The 19,310-nt window shown below is 51.6% G+C and overlaps 1 protein-coding gene across 3 annotated transcripts in view; it reads right to left on the bottom strand.

The window, feature by feature from the left end:
• The window catches only part of kdm5a (lysine demethylase 5A), a 191,501-nt gene that overhangs the window by 160,760 nt on the left and 11,431 nt on the right, over positions 1 to 19,310 (bottom strand). For 2 of the 3 annotated variants that reach the window (XM_078568413.1, XM_078568414.1), the window contains one exon: positions 13,190 to 13,299. The exons of the other annotated variant lie outside the window; for it this stretch is intronic. In XM_078568413.1, the coding sequence (XP_078424539.1) occupies positions 13,190 to 13,299 (110 nt within the window). The remainder of the gene's footprint in view (positions 1 to 13,189; positions 13,300 to 19,310) is intronic. 3 annotated transcript variants of the gene reach the window in all.

Below are 19,310 nucleotides of genomic sequence, written 5' to 3'. Positions count from 1 at the left end.
GGTAATCAGCCCGTCCCCTACACGCACGGTATTCAGCCCGTCCCCTACACGCACGGTATTCAGCCCGTCCCCTACACGCACGGTATTCAGCCCGTCCCCTACACGCACGGTATTCAGCCCGTCCCCTACACGCACGGTATTCAGCCCGTCCCCTACACACACACACACACACGGTGATCAGCCCGTCCCCTACACGCACGGTAATCAGCCCGTCCCCCACACGCACGGTATTCAGCCCGTCCCCTACACGCACACACACGGTGATCAGCCCGTCCCCTACACGCACGGTGATCAGCCCGTCCCCTACACGCACAGTATTCAGCCCGTCCCCTACACACACACACACACACGGTAATCAGCCCGTCCCCTACACGCACGGTATTCAGCCCGTCCCCTACACGCACACACACGGTGATCAGCCCGTCCCCTACACGCACGGTATTCAGCCCGTCCCCTACACACACACACACACGGTGATCAGCCCGTCCCCTACACGCACGGTATTCAGCCCGTCCCCTACACGCACACGCACGGTGATCAGCCCGTCCCCTACACGCACGGTGATCAGCCCGTCCCCTACACGCACACGCACGGTGATCAGCCCGTCCCCTACACGCACGGTATTCAGCCCGTCCCCTACACGCACACACACGGTGATCAGCCCGTCCCCTACACGCACGGTATTCAGCCCGTCCCCTACACACACACACGCACGGTGATCAGCCCGTCCCCTACACGCACGGTGATCAGCCTGTCCCCTACACGCACGGTGATCAGCCCGTCCCCTACACTCACGGTGATCAGCCCGTCCCCTACACTCACGGTGATCAGCCCGTCCCCTACACGCACGGTGATCAGCCCGTCCCCTACACACGCACGGTGGCCAGTCCGTCCCCTACACACGCACGGTGATCAGCCCGTCCCCTACACGCGCACACACGGTGATCAGCCCGTCCCCTACACGCGCACACACGGTGATCAGCCCGTCCCCTACACGCGCACACACGGTGATCAGCCCGTCCCCTACACGCGCACACACGGTGATCAGCCCGTCCCCTACACGCGCACACACGGTGATCAGCCCGTCCCCTACACGCGCACACACGGTGATCAGCCCGTCCCCTACACGCGCACACACGGTGATCAGCCCGTCCCCTACACGCGCACACACGGTGATCAGCCCGTCCCCTACACGCGCACACACGGTGATCAGCCCGTCCCCTACACGCACGGTGATCAGCCCGTCCCCTACACGCACGGTGATCAGCCCGTCCCCTACACGCACGGTGATCAGCCCGTCCCCTACACGCACGGTGATCAGCCCGTCCCCTACACGCACGGTGATCAGCCCGTCCCCTACACGCACGGTGATCAGCCCGTCCCCTACACGCACGGTGATCAGCCCGTCCCCTACACGCACGGAGATCAGCCCGTCCCCTACACGCACGGCGATCAGCCCGTCCCCTACACGCACGGCGATCAGCCCGTCCCCTACACGCACGGCGATCAGCCCGTCCCCTACACGCACACGCACGGCGATCAGCCCGTCCCCTACACGCACACGCACGGCGATCAGCCCGTCCCCTACACGCACACGCACGGCGATCAGCCCGTCCATTACACGCACACGCACGGCGATCAGCCCGTCCATTACACGCACACGCACGGCGATCAGCCCGACCCCTATACGCACGGCGATCAGCCCGACCCCTACACGCACGGCGATCAGCCCGTCCCCTACACGCACGGCGATCAGCCCGTCCCCTACACGCACGGCGATCAGCCCGTCCCCTACACGCACGGCGATCAGCCCGTCCCCTACACGCACGGCGATCAGCCCGTCCCCTACACGCACGGCGATCAGCCCGTCCCCTACACGCACGGCGATCAGCCCGTCCCCTACACGCACGGCGATCAGCCCGTCCCCTACACGCACGGCGATCAGCCCGTCCCCTACACGCACGGCGATCAGCCCGTCCCCTACACGCACGGCGATCAGCCCGTCCCCTACACGCACGGCGATCAGCCCGTCCCCTACACGCACGGCGATCAGCCCGTCCCCTACACGCACGGCGATCAGCCCGTCCCCTACACGCACGGCGATCAGCCCGTCCCCTACACGCACGGCGATCAGCCCGTCCCCTACACGCACGGCGATCAGCCCGTCCCCTACACGCACGGCGATCAGCCCGTCCCCTACACGCACGGCGATCAGCCCGTCCCCTACACGCACGGCGATCAGCCCGTCCCCTACACGCACGGCGATCAGCCCGTCCCCTACACGCACGGCGATCAGCCCGTCCCCTACACGCACGGCGATCAGCCCGTCCCCTACACGCACGGCGATCAGCCCGTCCCCTACACGCACGGCGATCAGCCCGTCCCCTACACGCACGGCGATCAGCCCGTCCCCTACACGCACGGCGATCAGCCCGTCCCCTACACGCACGGCGATCAGCCCGTCCCCTACACGCACGGCGATCAGCCCGTCCCCTACACGCACGGCGATCAGCCCGTCCCCTACACGCACGTGCACGGTAATCAGCCCGTCCCCTACGCGCACGGTAATCAGCCCGTCCCCTACACACACACACACGGTGATCAGCCCGTCCTCTACACGCATACGCATGGTAATCAGCCCGTCCTCTACACGCATACGCACAGTAATCAGCCCGTCCCCTACACGCACGGCAATCAGCCCGTCCCCTACACGCACGGTAATCAGCCCGTCCCCTACACGCGCGGCAATCAGCCCGTCCCCTACACGCACGGCAATCAGCCCGTCCCCTATACGCACGGCAATCAGCCCGTCCCCTACACGCACGGCAATCAGCCCGTCCCCTACACGCGCGGCAATCAGCCCGTCCCCTACACGCACGGCAATCAGCCCTCCCCTACACGCACGGCAATCAGCCCGTCCTCTACACGCACGGCAATCAGCCCGTCCCCTACACGCACGGCAATCAGCCCGTCCCCTACACGCACGGCATTCAGCCCGTCCTCTACACGCACGGCAATCAGCCCGTCCTCTACACGCACGGCAATCAGCCCGTCCCCTACACGCACGGCGATCAGCCCGTCCCCTACACGCACGGCGATCAGCCCGTCCCCTACACGCACGTGCACGGTAATCAGCCCGTCCTCTACACGCACATGCACGGTAATCAGCCCGTCCCCTACGCGCACGGTAATCAGCCCGTCCCCTACACACACACACACGGCGATCAGCCCGTCCTCTACACGCATACGCATGGTAATCAGCCCGTCCTCTACACGCATACGCACAGTAATCAGCCCGTCCCCTACACGCACGGCAATCAGCCCGTCCCCTACACGCACGGTAATCAGCCCGTCCCCTACACGCGCGGCAATCAGCCCGTCCCCTACACGCACGGCAATCAGCCCGTCCCCTATACGCACGGCAATCAGCCCGTCCCCTACACGCACGGCAATCAGCCCGTCCCCTACACGCGCGGCAATCAGCCCGTCCCCTACACGCACGGCAATCAGCCCTCCCCTACACGCACGGCAATCAGCCCGTCCTCTACACGCACGGCAATCAGCCCGTCCCCTACAAGCACGGCAATCAGCCCGTCCCCTACACGCACGGCATTCAGCCCGTCCTCTACACGCACGGCAATCAGCCCGTCCTCTACACGCACGGCAATCAGCCCGTCCCCTACACGCACGGCAATCAGCCCGTCCCCTACACGCACGGTAATCAGCCCGTCCCCTACACGCACGGTAATCAGCCCGTCCCATACACGCACGGTGATCAGCCCGTCCCCTACACGCACACGCACGATGATCAGCCCGTCCCCTACATGCACATGGTGATCAACCCGTCCCCTACACGCACGGTGTTCAGCCTGTCCCCTACACGCATGGTGATCAGCCCGTTCCCTACACGCATGGTGATCAGCCCGTTCCCTACACGCACGGTGATCAGCCTGTCCCCTACATGCACACGCACAGTGATCAGCCCATCCCCTACACGGACATGCACGGTTATCAGCGCGACCCCATCACGAATGGTAATCAGCTCGTCCTCTACACGCACATGCATGGTAATCAGCCTGTCCCCTACACACACACGGTGATCAGCCCGTCCCCTACACGCACGGTGATCAGCCCGTCCCCTACACGCACACGCATGATCAGCCTGTCCCCTACACGCACGGTGATCAGCCCGTCCCCTACACACACACGCACGGTGATCAGCCCGTCCCCTACACGCACGGTACTCAGCCCGTCCCCTACACACGCACGGTGATCAGCCCTTCCCCTACACGCACGGTGATCAGCCCGTCCCCTACACACACACGCACGGTGATCAGCCCGTCCCCTACACGCACGGTATTCAGCCCGTCCCCTACACACGCACGGTATTCAGCCCGTCCCCTACACACGCACGGTGATCAGCCCGTCCCCTACACGCACGGTGATCAGCCCGTCCTCTTCACGCACGGTGATCAGCCCGTCCCCTACACACGCACGGTGATCAGCCCGTCCCCTACACGCACGGTGATCAGCCCGTCCCCTACACGCACGGTGATCAGCCTGTCCCCTACACGCACGGTGATCAGCCCGTCCTCTTCACGCACGGTGATCAGCCCGTCCCCTACACACATACGCACGGTGATCAGCCCGTCCCCTACACGCACGGTGATCAGCCCATCCCCTACACACACACGCACGATCAGCCTGTCCCCTACACGCACGGTGATCAGCCCGTCCCCTACACACACACGCACGGTGATCAGCCCGTCCCCTACACGCTCACGCACGGTGATCAGCCCGTCCCCTACACGCACACGCACGGTGATCAGCCCGTCCCCTACACGCATGGTAATCAGCCCGTCCACTACACGCACGGTGATCAGCCCATCCCCTACACACGCACGCACGGTGATCAGCCCGTCCCCTACACACGCACGGTGATCAGCCCGTCCCCTACACACACACGCATGGTGATCAGCCCGTCCCCTACACACACACACATGGTGATCAGCCCGTCCCCTACACACACACGCACGGTGATCAGCCCGTCCCCTACACACGCACGCACGGTGATCAGCCCGTCCCCTACACACGCACGGTGATCAGCCCGTCCCCTACACACACACGCATGGTGATCAGCCCGTCCCCTACACACACACGCACGGTGATCAGCCCGTCCCCTACACACACACGCACGGTGATCAGCCCGTCCCCTACACACGCACGGTGATCAGCCCGTCCCCTACACACGCACGGTGATCAGCCCGTCCCCTACACACGCACGGTGTTCAGCCCGTCCCCTACACACGCACGGTGTTCAGCCCGTCCCCTACACACGCACGGTGATCAGCCCGTCCCCTACACATGCACGGTGATCAGCCCGTCCCCTACACGCACGGTGATCAGCCCGTACCCTACACGCACGGTGATCAGCCCGTCCCCTACACACGCACGGTGATCAACCCGTCCCCTACACACGCACGGTGATCAGCCCGACCCCTAAACACGCACGGTGATCAGCCCGTCCATTACACACGCACGGTGATCAGACCGTCCCCTACACACGCACGGTTATCAGACCGTCCCCTACACACGCACGGTTATCAGACCGTCCCCTACACACGCACGCACGGTGATCAGCCCGTCCCCTACACACGCACGGTGATCAGCCCGTCCCCTACACACGCACGGTGATCAGCCCGTCCCCTACACACGCACGGTGTTCAGCCCGTCCCCTACACACGCACGGTGTTCAGCCCGTCCCCTACACACGCACGGTGATCAGCCCGTCCCCTACACATGCACGGTGATCAGCCCGTCCCCTACACGCACGGTGATCAGCCCGTACCCTACACGCACGGTGATCAGCCCGTCCCCTACACACGCACGGTGATCAACCCGTCCCCTACACACGCACGGTGATCAGCCCGACCCCTAAACACGCACGGTGATCAGCCCGTCCATTACACACGCACGGTGATCAGACCGTCCCCTACACACGCACGGTTATCAGACCGTCCCCTACACACGCACGGTTATCAGACCGTCCCCTTCACACGCACGGTTATCAGACCGGCCCCTACACACAGTAATCGGCCTGTCCCCTTCTCACATATACAGTAATCAGCCTGTGCCCTACACACACACACAGTAATCAGCCTGCCCCTTCACAACACACAGTAACCAGCCTGCCCCTTCACAACACACAGTAATCAGCCTGCCCCTTCACAACACACAGTAATCAGCCTGCCCCTTCACAACACACAGTAATCACCTGCCCCTTCACAACACACAGTAATCAGCCTGCCCCTTCACAACACACAGTAATCAGCCTGCCCCTTCACAACACACAGTAATCAGCCTGCCCCTTCACAACACACAGTAATCAGCCTGCCCCTTCACAACACACAGTAATCAGCCTGCCCCTTCACAACACACAGTAATCAGCCTGCCCCTTCACAACACACAGTAATCAGCCTGCCCCTTCACAACACACAGTAATCAGCCTGCCCCTTCACAACACACACAGTAATCAGCCTGCCCCTTCACAACACACAGTAATCAGCCTGCCCCTTCACAACACACAGTAATCAGCCTGCCCCTTCACAACACACACAGTAATCAGCCTGCCCCTTCACGACACACACACACATACAATAATCAGCCTGCCCCTTTACAACACACACATACAGTAATCAGCCTGCCCCTCTACAACACACACACACAGTAACCAGCCTGCCCCTTCACAACACACACAGTAACCAGCCTGCCCCTTCACAACACACACACAGTAATCAGCCTGCCCCTTTACAACACACACACACAGTAATCAGCCTGCCCCTTCACAACACACACACAGTAACCAGCCTGCCCCTTCACAACACACACACAGTAACCAGCCTGCCCCTTCACAACACACACACAGTAATCAGCCTGCCCCTTCACAACACACAGTAATCAGCCTGCCCCTTCACAACACACACAGTAATCAGCCTGCCCCTTCACGACACACACACACATACAGTAATCAGCCTGCCCCTTTACAACACACACACACAGTAACCAGCCTGCCCCTTCACAACACACACACAGTAATCAGCCTTCCCCTTCACAACACACACACAGTAACCAGCCTGCCCCTTCACAACACACACACAGTAACCAGCCTGCCCCTTCACAACACACAGTAATCAGCCTGCCCCTTCACAACACACAGTAATCAGCCTGCCCCTTCACAACACACAGTAATCAGCCTGCCCCTTCACAACACACAGTAATCAGCCTGCCCCTTCACAACACACACACACAGTAATCAGCCTGCCCCTTCACAACACACACAGTAATCAGCCTGCCCCTTCACAACACACACACAGTAATCAGCCTGCCCCTTCACAACACACACACAGTAATCAGCCTGCCCCTTCACAACACACACACAGTAATCAGCCTGCCCCTTCACAACAAACACACACACAGTAATCAGCCTGCCCCTTCACGACACTCACACACATACAGTAATCAGCCTGCCCCTTTACAACACACATACAGTAATCAGCCTGCCCCTTTACAACACACACACAGTAACCAGCCTGCCCCTTCACAACACACAGTAACCAGCCTGCCCCTTCACAACACACACACAGTAATCAGCCTGCCCCTTTACAACACACACACACAGTAATCTGCCTGCCCCTTCACAACACACAGTAACCAGCCTGCCCCTTCACAACACACACACAGTAACCAGCCTGCCCCTTCACAACACACACACAGTAACCAGCCTGCCCCTTCACAACACACAATAATCAGCCTGCCCCATCACAACACACAGCAATCAGCCTGCCCCTTCACAACACACAGCAATCAGCCTGCCCCTTTACAACACACACACACAGTAATCAGCCTGCCCCTTCACAACACACACACAGTAATCAGCCTGCCCCTTCACAACACACACACATACAGTAATCAGCCTGCCCCTTCACAACACACAGGCTGTAATTACAGTCACTGATAAATGTGTTTCCTATCCTGAAGAGCACAGCACTTTAGAAACATGGATAATATTTTGATTAATAAACCAATGATTATTACTGCTTCATAATGTTTTGTCACTGTTTATGCCTTTGAGAAATACTCACATCCGATCCACACATTTGAGATTAGGCATTCTAATATTGGGCTGTAATCTCCTACTAGCGTCGAAAGTGCTGGCCCGCAGAAACTGGAGGAAATATAAGCCTACTCACCTGGTCTTGAAAATTGCGTTGTCACTTCTGTTCGCCGGAGCTGCCTGAGGCCTGCATCAAAAGACTGCTCACAGGCCCCAGTGAAGTGCAGCACTGGCAGATTCAAGGAGGCCTCGCCCCCTACTAGCCGCTGTAAAGCAGGTAAGTTTAAAGGGCCAGGGAGGTCTGGGGGCTGGGGTGGGGCGCGAGGTCCAAGGTCTAGGCAAGGGCGATGGGGGGGGGGGCGCAGGGTCTAGGTGGGGCAGGCAGGTGGGGAGCAACAGGGTCCGAGGTTTTTCGGGGGGGGCGGGGGGGGGGGGGGGGGGGGGGGGCGCGCGTGTTCCGAGGTCTATGCGGAGGGTGGTGGGGGGGATGAGTTAGCGCCATGGGGCCGGGGCGGCAGGGGGATGGGGAGTCCCATGCGGTCGGCCTGGGTTGTTACAATAGTTACCCAGAAGTTAGAAGAGTTTTTAATTCTTTTAACCTGTTCTGGGTAACTATTGGGATAACCCCAGCAGAACCGTCCGAAGTTTGCGATTTAAACCACATTTTCGGATGGTTCCCAGCGCAGGCCAATTGTCCAGAGGATGTGCACACTTCTGGGCAATTGCCGTGCAAACCCTTACCTGGAAACCTGCCAGAGGGATTTCCCAACGCAACTTTGGGGTACCCTCCAAATCCAATGCTGGGGAGTGCAGAAGTTATGGGCCATTATTCCAAAAATCCAGAAAAGCTTTGCTCCTAGGTGCTCCAGACTGAACAGGCTACAATGTACCATGTCTTTATCAACTTCTAGCTCATCCAACATCTCAACTACCTCTGCTTTCACTATGAATTTGGTAGCATCATCTTCCTGGTAAAAATAGATGCAAACCAGTCATTTAGAACGTTAGCCAAACCCTGTGCCTCCATATGCAGATCTCGCATTTGGCCCCACCCCTCCTCCTACTACCTTTTACTATTTATATGCCCGCAGAACATTCCCTTTCACATTTGTGTCAGCCTCTTCTCATTCTCTCTTCATCCTTATTTCCTTTCTCATTTCCCCCCTGAACTTTGTCACATTACACTTTCTCTGCTGCACCTTATACTCTCTTTCATTGTCCAGGGAGCTCTGGTTTTTGCTACTCACCTTTCCCCCTCATGGGAATGTATCATCTCTACTGTACCTGAACAGTCTCCTCTTTTAAGGTAGTCCATTGATCAATTATAGTTTTGCTTGCCAATCTTTGATTGTAGTTTACCCGAGGTAGATCCATTCTCAACTCAACAAAATTGGCCTCCTCCACATCCTGTGAAACATTTTTACTCTACATTGATCTTTGCCCTTTTTCATAGCTAACCTAAACTTTACGATTCTGTTCCTTAAATGCTGCCCTGCTGACACTTGATTCACCTCATTCTGCAGAACCTGATCCAACAGTAACTCCTAATCAAGAAAATTCCCCTGGACTCTCATAAGAAACTCTTCCCTTTCACATTATTCCTATCCTAATGTATATTAGGATAAGTGAACTGTCCCATTATCATTACTCGATAGTTCTTGCACCTCTCTGTAATCTCCATGCAATATGAAAGGAAATATAGCTTTGGTAGAGGCAATGGCATAGTGGTATTGTCACCGGACTAGTATTCCAGAGATCCAGGGTAATCCTCTATGGACAAAGGTTCGAATCCCACCATTGCAGATGGTGGAATTTGAATTCAATAAAAATCTGGAATTAAAAGTCCAATGATGACCATGAAACCATTGCTGATTGTCATAAAAACCTATCTGGTTCACTAGTATCTTTTAGGGAAGAAAATCTGCCATCCTTACCTGGTCTGGCCTACATGTGACTCCAGACCCACAGCAATGTGGTTGACTCTTAAATGCCCTCTGAAATGGCCTAGCAAGCCACTCAGTTGGATCAAACCATTAAAAAGTCTCAAAGACATGAAACCGGACGTCCGTCACCCGGACACCCAACATCAACCTTGGCACTGGAAACGACAACAGCAAACTCAGCCCTGTCAACACTGCAAAGTCCTCCTTACTAACATCTGGGGGCCAGTACCAAAATTGGGAGAGCTGTCTCACAGACTAGTCAAGCAACAGCCTGACACAGTCACCCTCACAGAATCATCTTACAGATAACGTCCCAGACACCACCATCACCATCCCTGGGTATGTCTTGTCCCACTGGCAGGACAGACCCAGTAGATGTGGTGGCACAGTGGCATACAGTTCGGAGGGAATAGCCCTGGGACTCAACATCAACTCTCGACCACATCAGGTCAAACATGGGCAAGGAAACCTCAGCTGATTAATCAGTGCTTCTAAATGTAGAAAACCACTTAGAGGAAGCACTGAGGGTGGCAAGGGTACAGTATGTACTCCAGGTGGGGCAATTCAAAGTCTTTCACCAGGAATAGCTTGGTAGCATGGCTACAGATCGAGCAGGCCGAGTCCTAAAGCACGTAGATGCCAGACTGGGTCTGCGGCAGGTGGTGAGGGAATCGAGAGAGAAAAACAAACATTCTTGACCCCATCCTCACCAACCTGTCTGCCACAGGTGCATCTGTTTAGGACAGTATCAGTAGGAGTGGCCACAGCACAGTTGTTGTGGAGATGAAATCCTGCCTTCACATTGAGGATACTCTTCATCGTGTTGTGTGGCAGTACCACCATGCTAAATGTGATAGATTTCACACTGGGCATCCACAAGACGCTGTGGGTAATCAGCAGCAGCGGAACTGTACTCAATCACCATCTGTTATCTCGTGGCCCAGCATATCTCCCACTCTACCATTACCACCAAGCCAGAGGATCAGCCCTGGTTCAATGCAGACTGCATGAGGGCATGCAAGCAGCTGCACTAGGCACACCTAAAAATGAGGTGTCAACCTGGTGAAGCTACAACACAGGACTACTTGTATGCTAAACAGCATAAGCAGCAAGTGATAGAGCTAAGCGATTCCACAACCAATGAATCAGATCCAAGCTCTGCAGTCCTGCCACATCCAGTCATGAATGGCAGTGGACGATTAAACAACTCACTGGAGGCGGCTACACAAATATCCCCATCCACAATGACGGGGAAGACCTGCACATCTGTGCAAAAGATAAAGCTGAAGCATTTGCAACCATCTTCAGCCAGAAGTGCTCTCGGTCTCCTTCGGTGGTCCCCAGCATCACAGATGCCAGTCTTCAGCCAATTAAATTCACTCCATGTGATACCAAGAAACGGCTGAATGCAACGAATACTGCAAAGGCTATGGGCCCTGACAATATTCCGGAAATCGTACTGAAGATTTGTGCTCCAGAACTTGCCGCACCCCTAGCCAAACTGTTCCAGTACAGCTACAACACTAGCATCTAACTGGCAATTTGGAAAATTGCCCAGGTATGTCCTGTCCACAAAAAGCAGGACAAATCCAACCTGGCCAATTGCTACCCCATTCAGTCTATTTGCGATTATCAAAGTAATGGAAGGGGTCATCAACAGTGTCATCAAGCGGCACTTCCTTAGCAATAACCTTAGCAGGGCCACTCAGCTCCTTACAGTCTTGGGTCAAGCATGGACAAAAGAGCTGAACTCCCAAGGTGAGAGTGAGTGACTGCCCTTGACACCAAGGCCACATTTGACCAAGTGTGGCATCAAGGAGCCCTAGCAAAACTGGAATCAATGGGAATTAGGAGGAAAACTTTCCACTGGTTGGAGTCATACCTAGCACAAAGGAAGATGGTTGTGGTTGTTGGAGGTGAATCAACCCAGTTCCAGGATATCACTGCAGGAGTTCCTCAGGGTAGCGTACTCGGCCCAACCGTCTTCAGCTGCTTCATCAATAACCTTTCTTCCATCATAAGGTCAGAAGTGGGAATGTTCGCTGATGATTGCACAATGTTCAGCACCATTTGCAACTCCTAAGGCAATGAAGCAGTCCATGTCCAAATGTAGCATGACCTGGGCAATATCCAGGCTTGGGCTAACAAGTGACATTCGCGCCACACAACTGCCACATAATGACCATCTCCAACAAGAGAGAATTTAACTATCGCCTCTTGACCTTAAATTCGCTGAAATCCCCACTATCAAAGTCTTGGGGGTTACCACTGACCAGAAACTGAACTGCGCTCGCCACATAAATACTGTGACTACAAGGGCAGGTCAGGGGCTAAGAACGCTGTGGCAAGTAATTCACTTCCTGCCTCCCCAAAGCCTCTCTAACCTCTACAGGAGTGTGATGGGATACTCTCCACTTGCCTGGATGAGTGCAGCTCCAACAACACTCAAAGAAGATCTGACACCATCCAGGACAAAGCAGCCCGCTTGACTGGCACCCCATCCACAAACATTCACTCTCTCCACCAACGACGCACAGTAGCAGCAGTGTGTACCATCTACAAGATGCACTGCAAGAATTCACCATGGCTCCTTGGACAGCACCTTCCAAACCCACAACTACTACCATCTAGAAGGACAAGGGCAGCAGATAGATGGGAACACCACCACCTGGAAGTTCCCCTCCAAGCCATACACCACCCTGACTTGGAAATATATCATCATTCCTTCAATGTCGGTGGGTCAAAATCCTGGAACTCCCTCCCTAACAGCACTGTGGGTGTACCTACTCCACATGGACTGCAGCGGTTCAAGAAGGCAGCTCACAACCACCTTCTCAAGGGCAATTAGGGATGGGCAATAAATGCTGGTCCAGCCAGCGATGCCCACATCCCATGAATGAATTAAAAAAGTAAAAGCTATAATAGTATAACCACTTCCTTTTTTATTAACATCTAATTAAGTATTTAGAAAAGATTGAAGCAGAGCTGAATGCAATATAATCACAACGCAAACCCGTCAACAGAGTCCAGGGAAGGAGAGATGTAAAGGGAAATTAAAAACAAAAATAGCATTTATTTTAAACATGTCAACTCAACAAAAGCACATTATGCAGCAGCCTAACTCAGAACTTACAAAGTTAACAGCCAGAGCTCCTTTCCGCTGTCTCATTTGCATGCGAGGCAATTGTATCTCTGCATTCTTCCGGTGTCCCGTCGACCTCACAGTCACTGAAAACTCCTCATCTGGAAGGGAAATGAACCCAACAATTGCAAGCGAATAAACTTCAAGCAACGTATGAGCAGAAGAGGAGGACTTCAACTACACTACCCAAGAATCATTGCAAAGTGTGCATGCATAAACATCAGGTAAGGTCACAAATGTTCTCGGCTGGGCTCTCTAAGCTAAGTCACCTACAATACACACCATGAAGGTTCACACACGAATAATAGTTTTTGACCAGGGGGGCTGCCAACGACTGCAGAACCACAAGACAGGAAGGAGATAGGAAGACTTAACCTTGTTGAGAAAGGGCGTGTTTTGAATTCAATCACAATAAAAGTGAGCCATGAATAGGCATTTCAAATTAACACAAAGGAATTCAGCAACAGTATTACTCAAATTAGATGCTGTAAGAACAAAAGAAATAGGAGCAGGAGTAGACCACACAGCCCATCGTGCCTGCTCCACCATTCAATATGACCATGGCAGATCTTGGGCTTCAGTTTCATTTTCCCACCCATTTCCCATATCTCTTAATTCCCTGAGACACCAAAAAATCTATCTATCCTGGCATTAAATATATTCAACGATGGAGCATCCACAACCCTGTGGGGTAAAGAATTCCAAAGATTATGCTTATAAAACATCAAATTTTAGGTTGACATGTAACAACACTATTGAATATAAATGCATCTACATCTGTAGCACAAATTGCAGCACAGCAATATGCCATCAGAACCTAAAGCTCTGTCAAACACACAGAGCTCAGAGATTTGTGAGAAACCGACACGCTAAACAATAGGGCCATAACTTCCTCGGTGGCAATCAGCAGGTTATTAATATTTATTATAATTATTATTAACTGATCAACATTAAAATGGAACAATTTAAAACGGAGCAACTAAAATGGAGGCTTACTGTACAAATGTCAAGTTCAGTTGTCAGGCACGGTATCAGTATTTCAGAGTCACAGCGTCAAAGGAGGCGGCCATTTGGCTCATCAGGTTCATGCCAACTCTCGGTAGAGAAATCTAGTCAGTCCCATTGCCTGCTCTATCCCTGTAGCCCTGCAGGTTTAATTCCTTCAAGTGCCCATCCAATTTCCCTTTGAAATCATTCATTGTCTCCACTTCCACCACCCTCATAGGCAGTGAGTCCCAGCTCATTATCACTCGCTATGTAAGAAAGTTCTTTCTTACTGCCACCATGCATCTTTTGCCCAATACCTTAAATCTGCATCCCTGGTCCTTGTTTACCTTACCTCAACCTGTCATAATCTTGTACATTCTATCATCTCCTTCTGGGAAAAAAAAGGCAAAATATTCCATGCATTGCAACCATCAAACTAAAGCGACTGGTTTAATCATTAGAAGGAAATGGAACCCCATCTACATGTACTTGTACTTGATTAACTGATCCATACTCTCTTCTCCTACCCAACGCAGTAATAATAAACGGATTAACCCTAACCCTCCTCAAACCCAAGTTCAGTTTTCTACCTAACCATAGCGAGAGAAATGCCTAGAATTGCTTCTCTTCCTGCACAGTTACATTTGGTATCCACCAGGATCTATTCCTCTCCTATTTCTCATCCACATGCTGTCCCTTAGCAACCTCATCCGAAAGCACAAGTTTCCACATGTACACTGATAACACCCACCTCTACTTTACCACATCCTCTCTCAACTCCACAGATTCTAAATTGCCAAACTCTTCGTCCAACATTCAGCACTGGATGAGCAGAAATCTCCTCCAATTAAATATTGGGAATATTGAAGCCATCGTCCTCAGTCCCCACCAAACACTCGCCATTGACTCCATCCATCTCCCTGGCAACTGTCTGAGGCTGAACTCGACTGTTCACAACTTTAGTGTCCTATCTGACCCCGAGATGAGCTTTCAACCAAACAGCCACACGATCAGTAAGAACGCACATTTCCACTTCTGTAACAATGCCGGATTTCACACCACCTCAGCTCTTCTGCTGCCGAAATCCTTACCCATGGTTTTCTTATCTTCAGGCTTGACTATTCTAAGATACTCCTGCCTGTCTCCCACTGCCTCTGTAAACTTCAGGTTATCCAAAACTCTGCAGCCTGTGTCCCAGCTTGCACCAAGTTCCATTCACCCATCACCCCTGTGCTCACTGATCCATACTGGCTCCTTGTTCGGCAATGCCACTATTTTTAAGTTTTCATCCTTGCTTTCAAATTCCTCCGTGGCCTGGCCCCTCCTTATCTCTGTTACCCACAGTCCTTCAAGTGATCTGTGCTCCAATTCCAGTTTTATCAGCATCCCCAATTTTAATTGCTTTACCATTGGTCTTTGGCTCACTGGGCCAGAGGCTCTGAAATTGCCTCCCCAAAACCACTCCAACTCAGCTTACTCCTTTAAACCATTCCTTACCTACCTCTTTGACCAAGCTTTGGGTCATCAACTCTAATATCTCATGCGGCTCAGTTGGAGTCATACCTAACACAAGGGAAGATGGTTGTGGTAGTTGGAGATCAATCATCTCAGTCCCAAGACATCACTGCAGGAGTCCCTCAGGGTAGTGCCCTAGGCCCAACCATCCAAAGCTGCTTCATCAATGACCTTCCTTCCATCATAAGGTCAGAAGTGGGGATGTTAGTTGATGATTGCACAATGTTCACCATCATTTGCAAATCGACAGACACTGAAGCAGTCCATGCCCATATGCAGCAAGACCTGGACAATATACAGGCTTGGGCTGACATGTGGTAAGTAACATCCACGCCACAAAATGCCAGGCATCTCCAACAAGAGAGAATCTAACCATCACCCCTTAACATTCAATGACATTACCATCGCTGAATTCCCCACTATAAACATCCTGGGGGTTACCACTGACCAGAAGCTTTACTGGAGTAGCCATAGAAATACTGTGGCTACAACAGCAGGTCAGAGGCTGGGAATTCTGCAGTGGGTAACTCACCTCCTGACTCCCCAAAACCTGTCCATCATCTACAAGGCACAAGTCAGGAGTGTGATGGAATACTCTCCACTTGCCTGGATGAGTCCAACAACAGACAAGAAGCTCAACACCACCCAGGCCCACTTGACTGACACCCCATCCACAACTTCAGTATTCACTCCCTCCACCACCTACGCACAGTGGCAGCAGTGTGTGTCAAGAAGATATAATAATTCTCAATGGAATTTATTGTAAAATAGAGTAATAGAGTGTGTGTGAGAGAGAGAGAGAGAGAGAGATTTAACTGAATTAGAGGCAGCTAGTCTGGGTGCTTTGATCTAAGAAGAGAGGTTAGGTTTGAAATGTTAATTAGATAAACGTGGGGAAATTTAGAAACAGGTGTCAAGGAAACACTTGCATTTTGAAATGAACTGGACTAGATTGTTTTCAAAGGAGGGGTGAAATGCGTCACCTAGCCTGGTAAAGTTTAGAAACAGTGTGTTTATTTTCCCCAAAGATTACTGGTAAAACTTAGTGCTATGAGAGGGTTTTATTATCAGGGTGATAAAGTCCAAAGACATAGTGAAACATTGGGTATTTGCATTCAAAGAAAAAGATATGTATAAAGAAGGCTGTGTGTAAAGGAAGGCATTTTTAAGATCTTACAAGTGTGTGAAAAAGCCTTCAGCATCGATGCCTCAAGCTGCTGTCTTCTCAGACTGAAATTAAGAAAACTCACTTGGAAATCAACTTGTTCAGGGTGTCATGTTTCTTTGCCTGGGTCTTTTAAAATCTGTGTGTCTTACTGTTACCTTAATGAAGTGTAACTGGGAGTTAGATTGAGTAGGGGATTTAGAAATTATCAGTCGTAATTTGTAGATCTATGTATGTATTTAAAATAATTTCTTCTATTAATAAATGTTTAATCAAGTTTTGTAAAAACCTTAAGACTTGGTGGTCTTATTACTACTGAATTCAGGGCACACATCTCAAAATTTATACAAATTGCAAAACAAGTTGTGGCAGTTGCTTCAAGTTCCACTTTGAGATTTGAACTCAGCATTTAACATCAGCTGTGCCATAACATGCATAGCATATACAAGGTGCACTGGACGCAATACTTAAGTTGAGACCGTACCGTTTGAGAAAGGTTCATCATGACTTCTTGCTTTTATACTCTGCCTCTTATTTATAAAGCCTAGGATCCCATTTGTCTTATTAACCAATTCTTCAACGTGCTCCGTCACCTTCAACAATTTCTGCATATACACCTCCAGTTCCCCCTGCGCCTGCACCCCTTTTAGAATTGTATCCTTTATTCTAAATTGCCTCTCCTTGCTTTTCCTATTAACTTAATCACTTCACACTTCTCTGCATTAAATTTCATCTGCCACCCATTCCACCAGCCTATGAGCTCTTGAACTTTATCACTAACCTCCTAACAGTTTACACTACTTCATCAGAAATATTAAACAATTATTTTACTTTGGTATTTACCAGGTAGATAAGAAGAGTAGCCATGGCATTGAATAATGAGCTCACGAATGACATAAGTACATTTAAAATTAAAAAAGGAATGTGAACTAATCATACTCAGAGAACAAACCCCTGGCTCTCACATTTTAAAATAATCTAGGGAAGAGACAGCAGAGGCATTACTACACATATTTAATAATTTATTAGAAAAAAAGTGTCGTGCCAGAGGCCTTGCGGATAACTAATGTAATACTTCTATTTAAGAAGAGAGGCAAACACGCCCAGGGAATTATTGCCCCATCAACATAACATCAGTGGTAGGAAAAATAATGGAACCCTGACTAAAGGAGAGAATAATCAAACATCAAGAGAGAAAAAAATCTTGCTTGACCAACCTTACTGTGTTTTCTGAGGGGGTGACCAAGAGCAGGCAATGGTAACACAGTAGATGTATTACATATGGATTTACAAAAGGCCTTTGGTAAGGTGCTCCATAATAAACAAAAACAATAAGGTCAGAGAATGTGGAGTCAGGGGATAAGTGCAGAATGTATTGCTAGCTGGCTTCAAGACAAAGGCAGGGAGTGGGAGTAGAGGGTATTTATTCGGAGCTCGAGAAGGTGGGAAATGTTGTTCCACAAGGGTCAGTGCTGGGACCACCACTGTTCATAATGTACAAAACAATTTGGAATCAGAAACACAACTTCTAAATTTGCAGGTGACACTGAATTGGGGGGTGGGGTGGAGGAAGCGGTATAGTCAATGCTGAGGAGGACTGCAGCAAATCACAGAAGGGCCTGAATAAACTTGCAGAATGGGCAAATAAACTGGCAAACGAAGTTCAACACACATAAACGTGAGGTAATACATTTTGGTACAAAGAATAGGGTGGTCACTTATTAACTTGGAAAATGCAAGTCTAGGTGGGGTAGAGGAACAAAGGGATGTCAGCAGATTACAAATACTAAAAGTTGCATCACAGGTTAACAAGGCCATTAAAAAAAAGCAAACCAGGCGCTCAGCTTTACTCCTAGAGAGATAGAATTGAAAAGTAGGGAAAGTATGCTGAACTTTTATTGAACCTTGGTTAGATCACTGCATGCAGTACGAGTTAGAACCATAGAAAAGTTACAGCACAGAAGGAGGCCCATTCGGCCCATCTTGTCCATGTCAGCCTGAGGACATCCAGGTGCTCTTTCTAATCCCACCTTCCTGCACCCGGCCTATAGCCCTGCAGCTTACAGCACTTTAGGTGCAGATCCAGGTACTTTTTAAAAAAGAGTTTAGAGTTTCTGCCTCTACCACCAACTTGGGCAGCGAATTCCAGACACCCACTACCCTCTACGTAAAAAAGTTCTTCCTCATGCGCCCTGCCCCCTTCTACCACTTATCTTGAATCCATGTCCCCTGGTTCTAGAATTCTCCATCAAGGGAAACAATTTTATCCTGTCCACTCTATCTATTCCCCTCATAATTTTGTATACCTCAACCAAGTCACCTCTCAGCCTTCTTTGTTCTAAGGAAAATAACCCCAAACTATCCAATCTCTCCTCGTAGCTACACTTTTCTAACCCTGGCAACATTCTTGTAAACCTACTCTGCACTCTCTCCAGAGCTATTACG

The sequence above is a fragment of the Cetorhinus maximus genome, chromosome 22 (genome assembly GCF_964194155.1).
Source record: "Cetorhinus maximus chromosome 22, sCetMax3.hap1.1, whole genome shotgun sequence".
NCBI classification, from domain to species: Eukaryota; Metazoa; Chordata; class Chondrichthyes; order Lamniformes; family Cetorhinidae; genus Cetorhinus; species Cetorhinus maximus.
The sequence above is the reverse complement of the archived record's forward strand: the minus strand, read 5'-3'. Positions and strand labels throughout refer to the sequence as shown.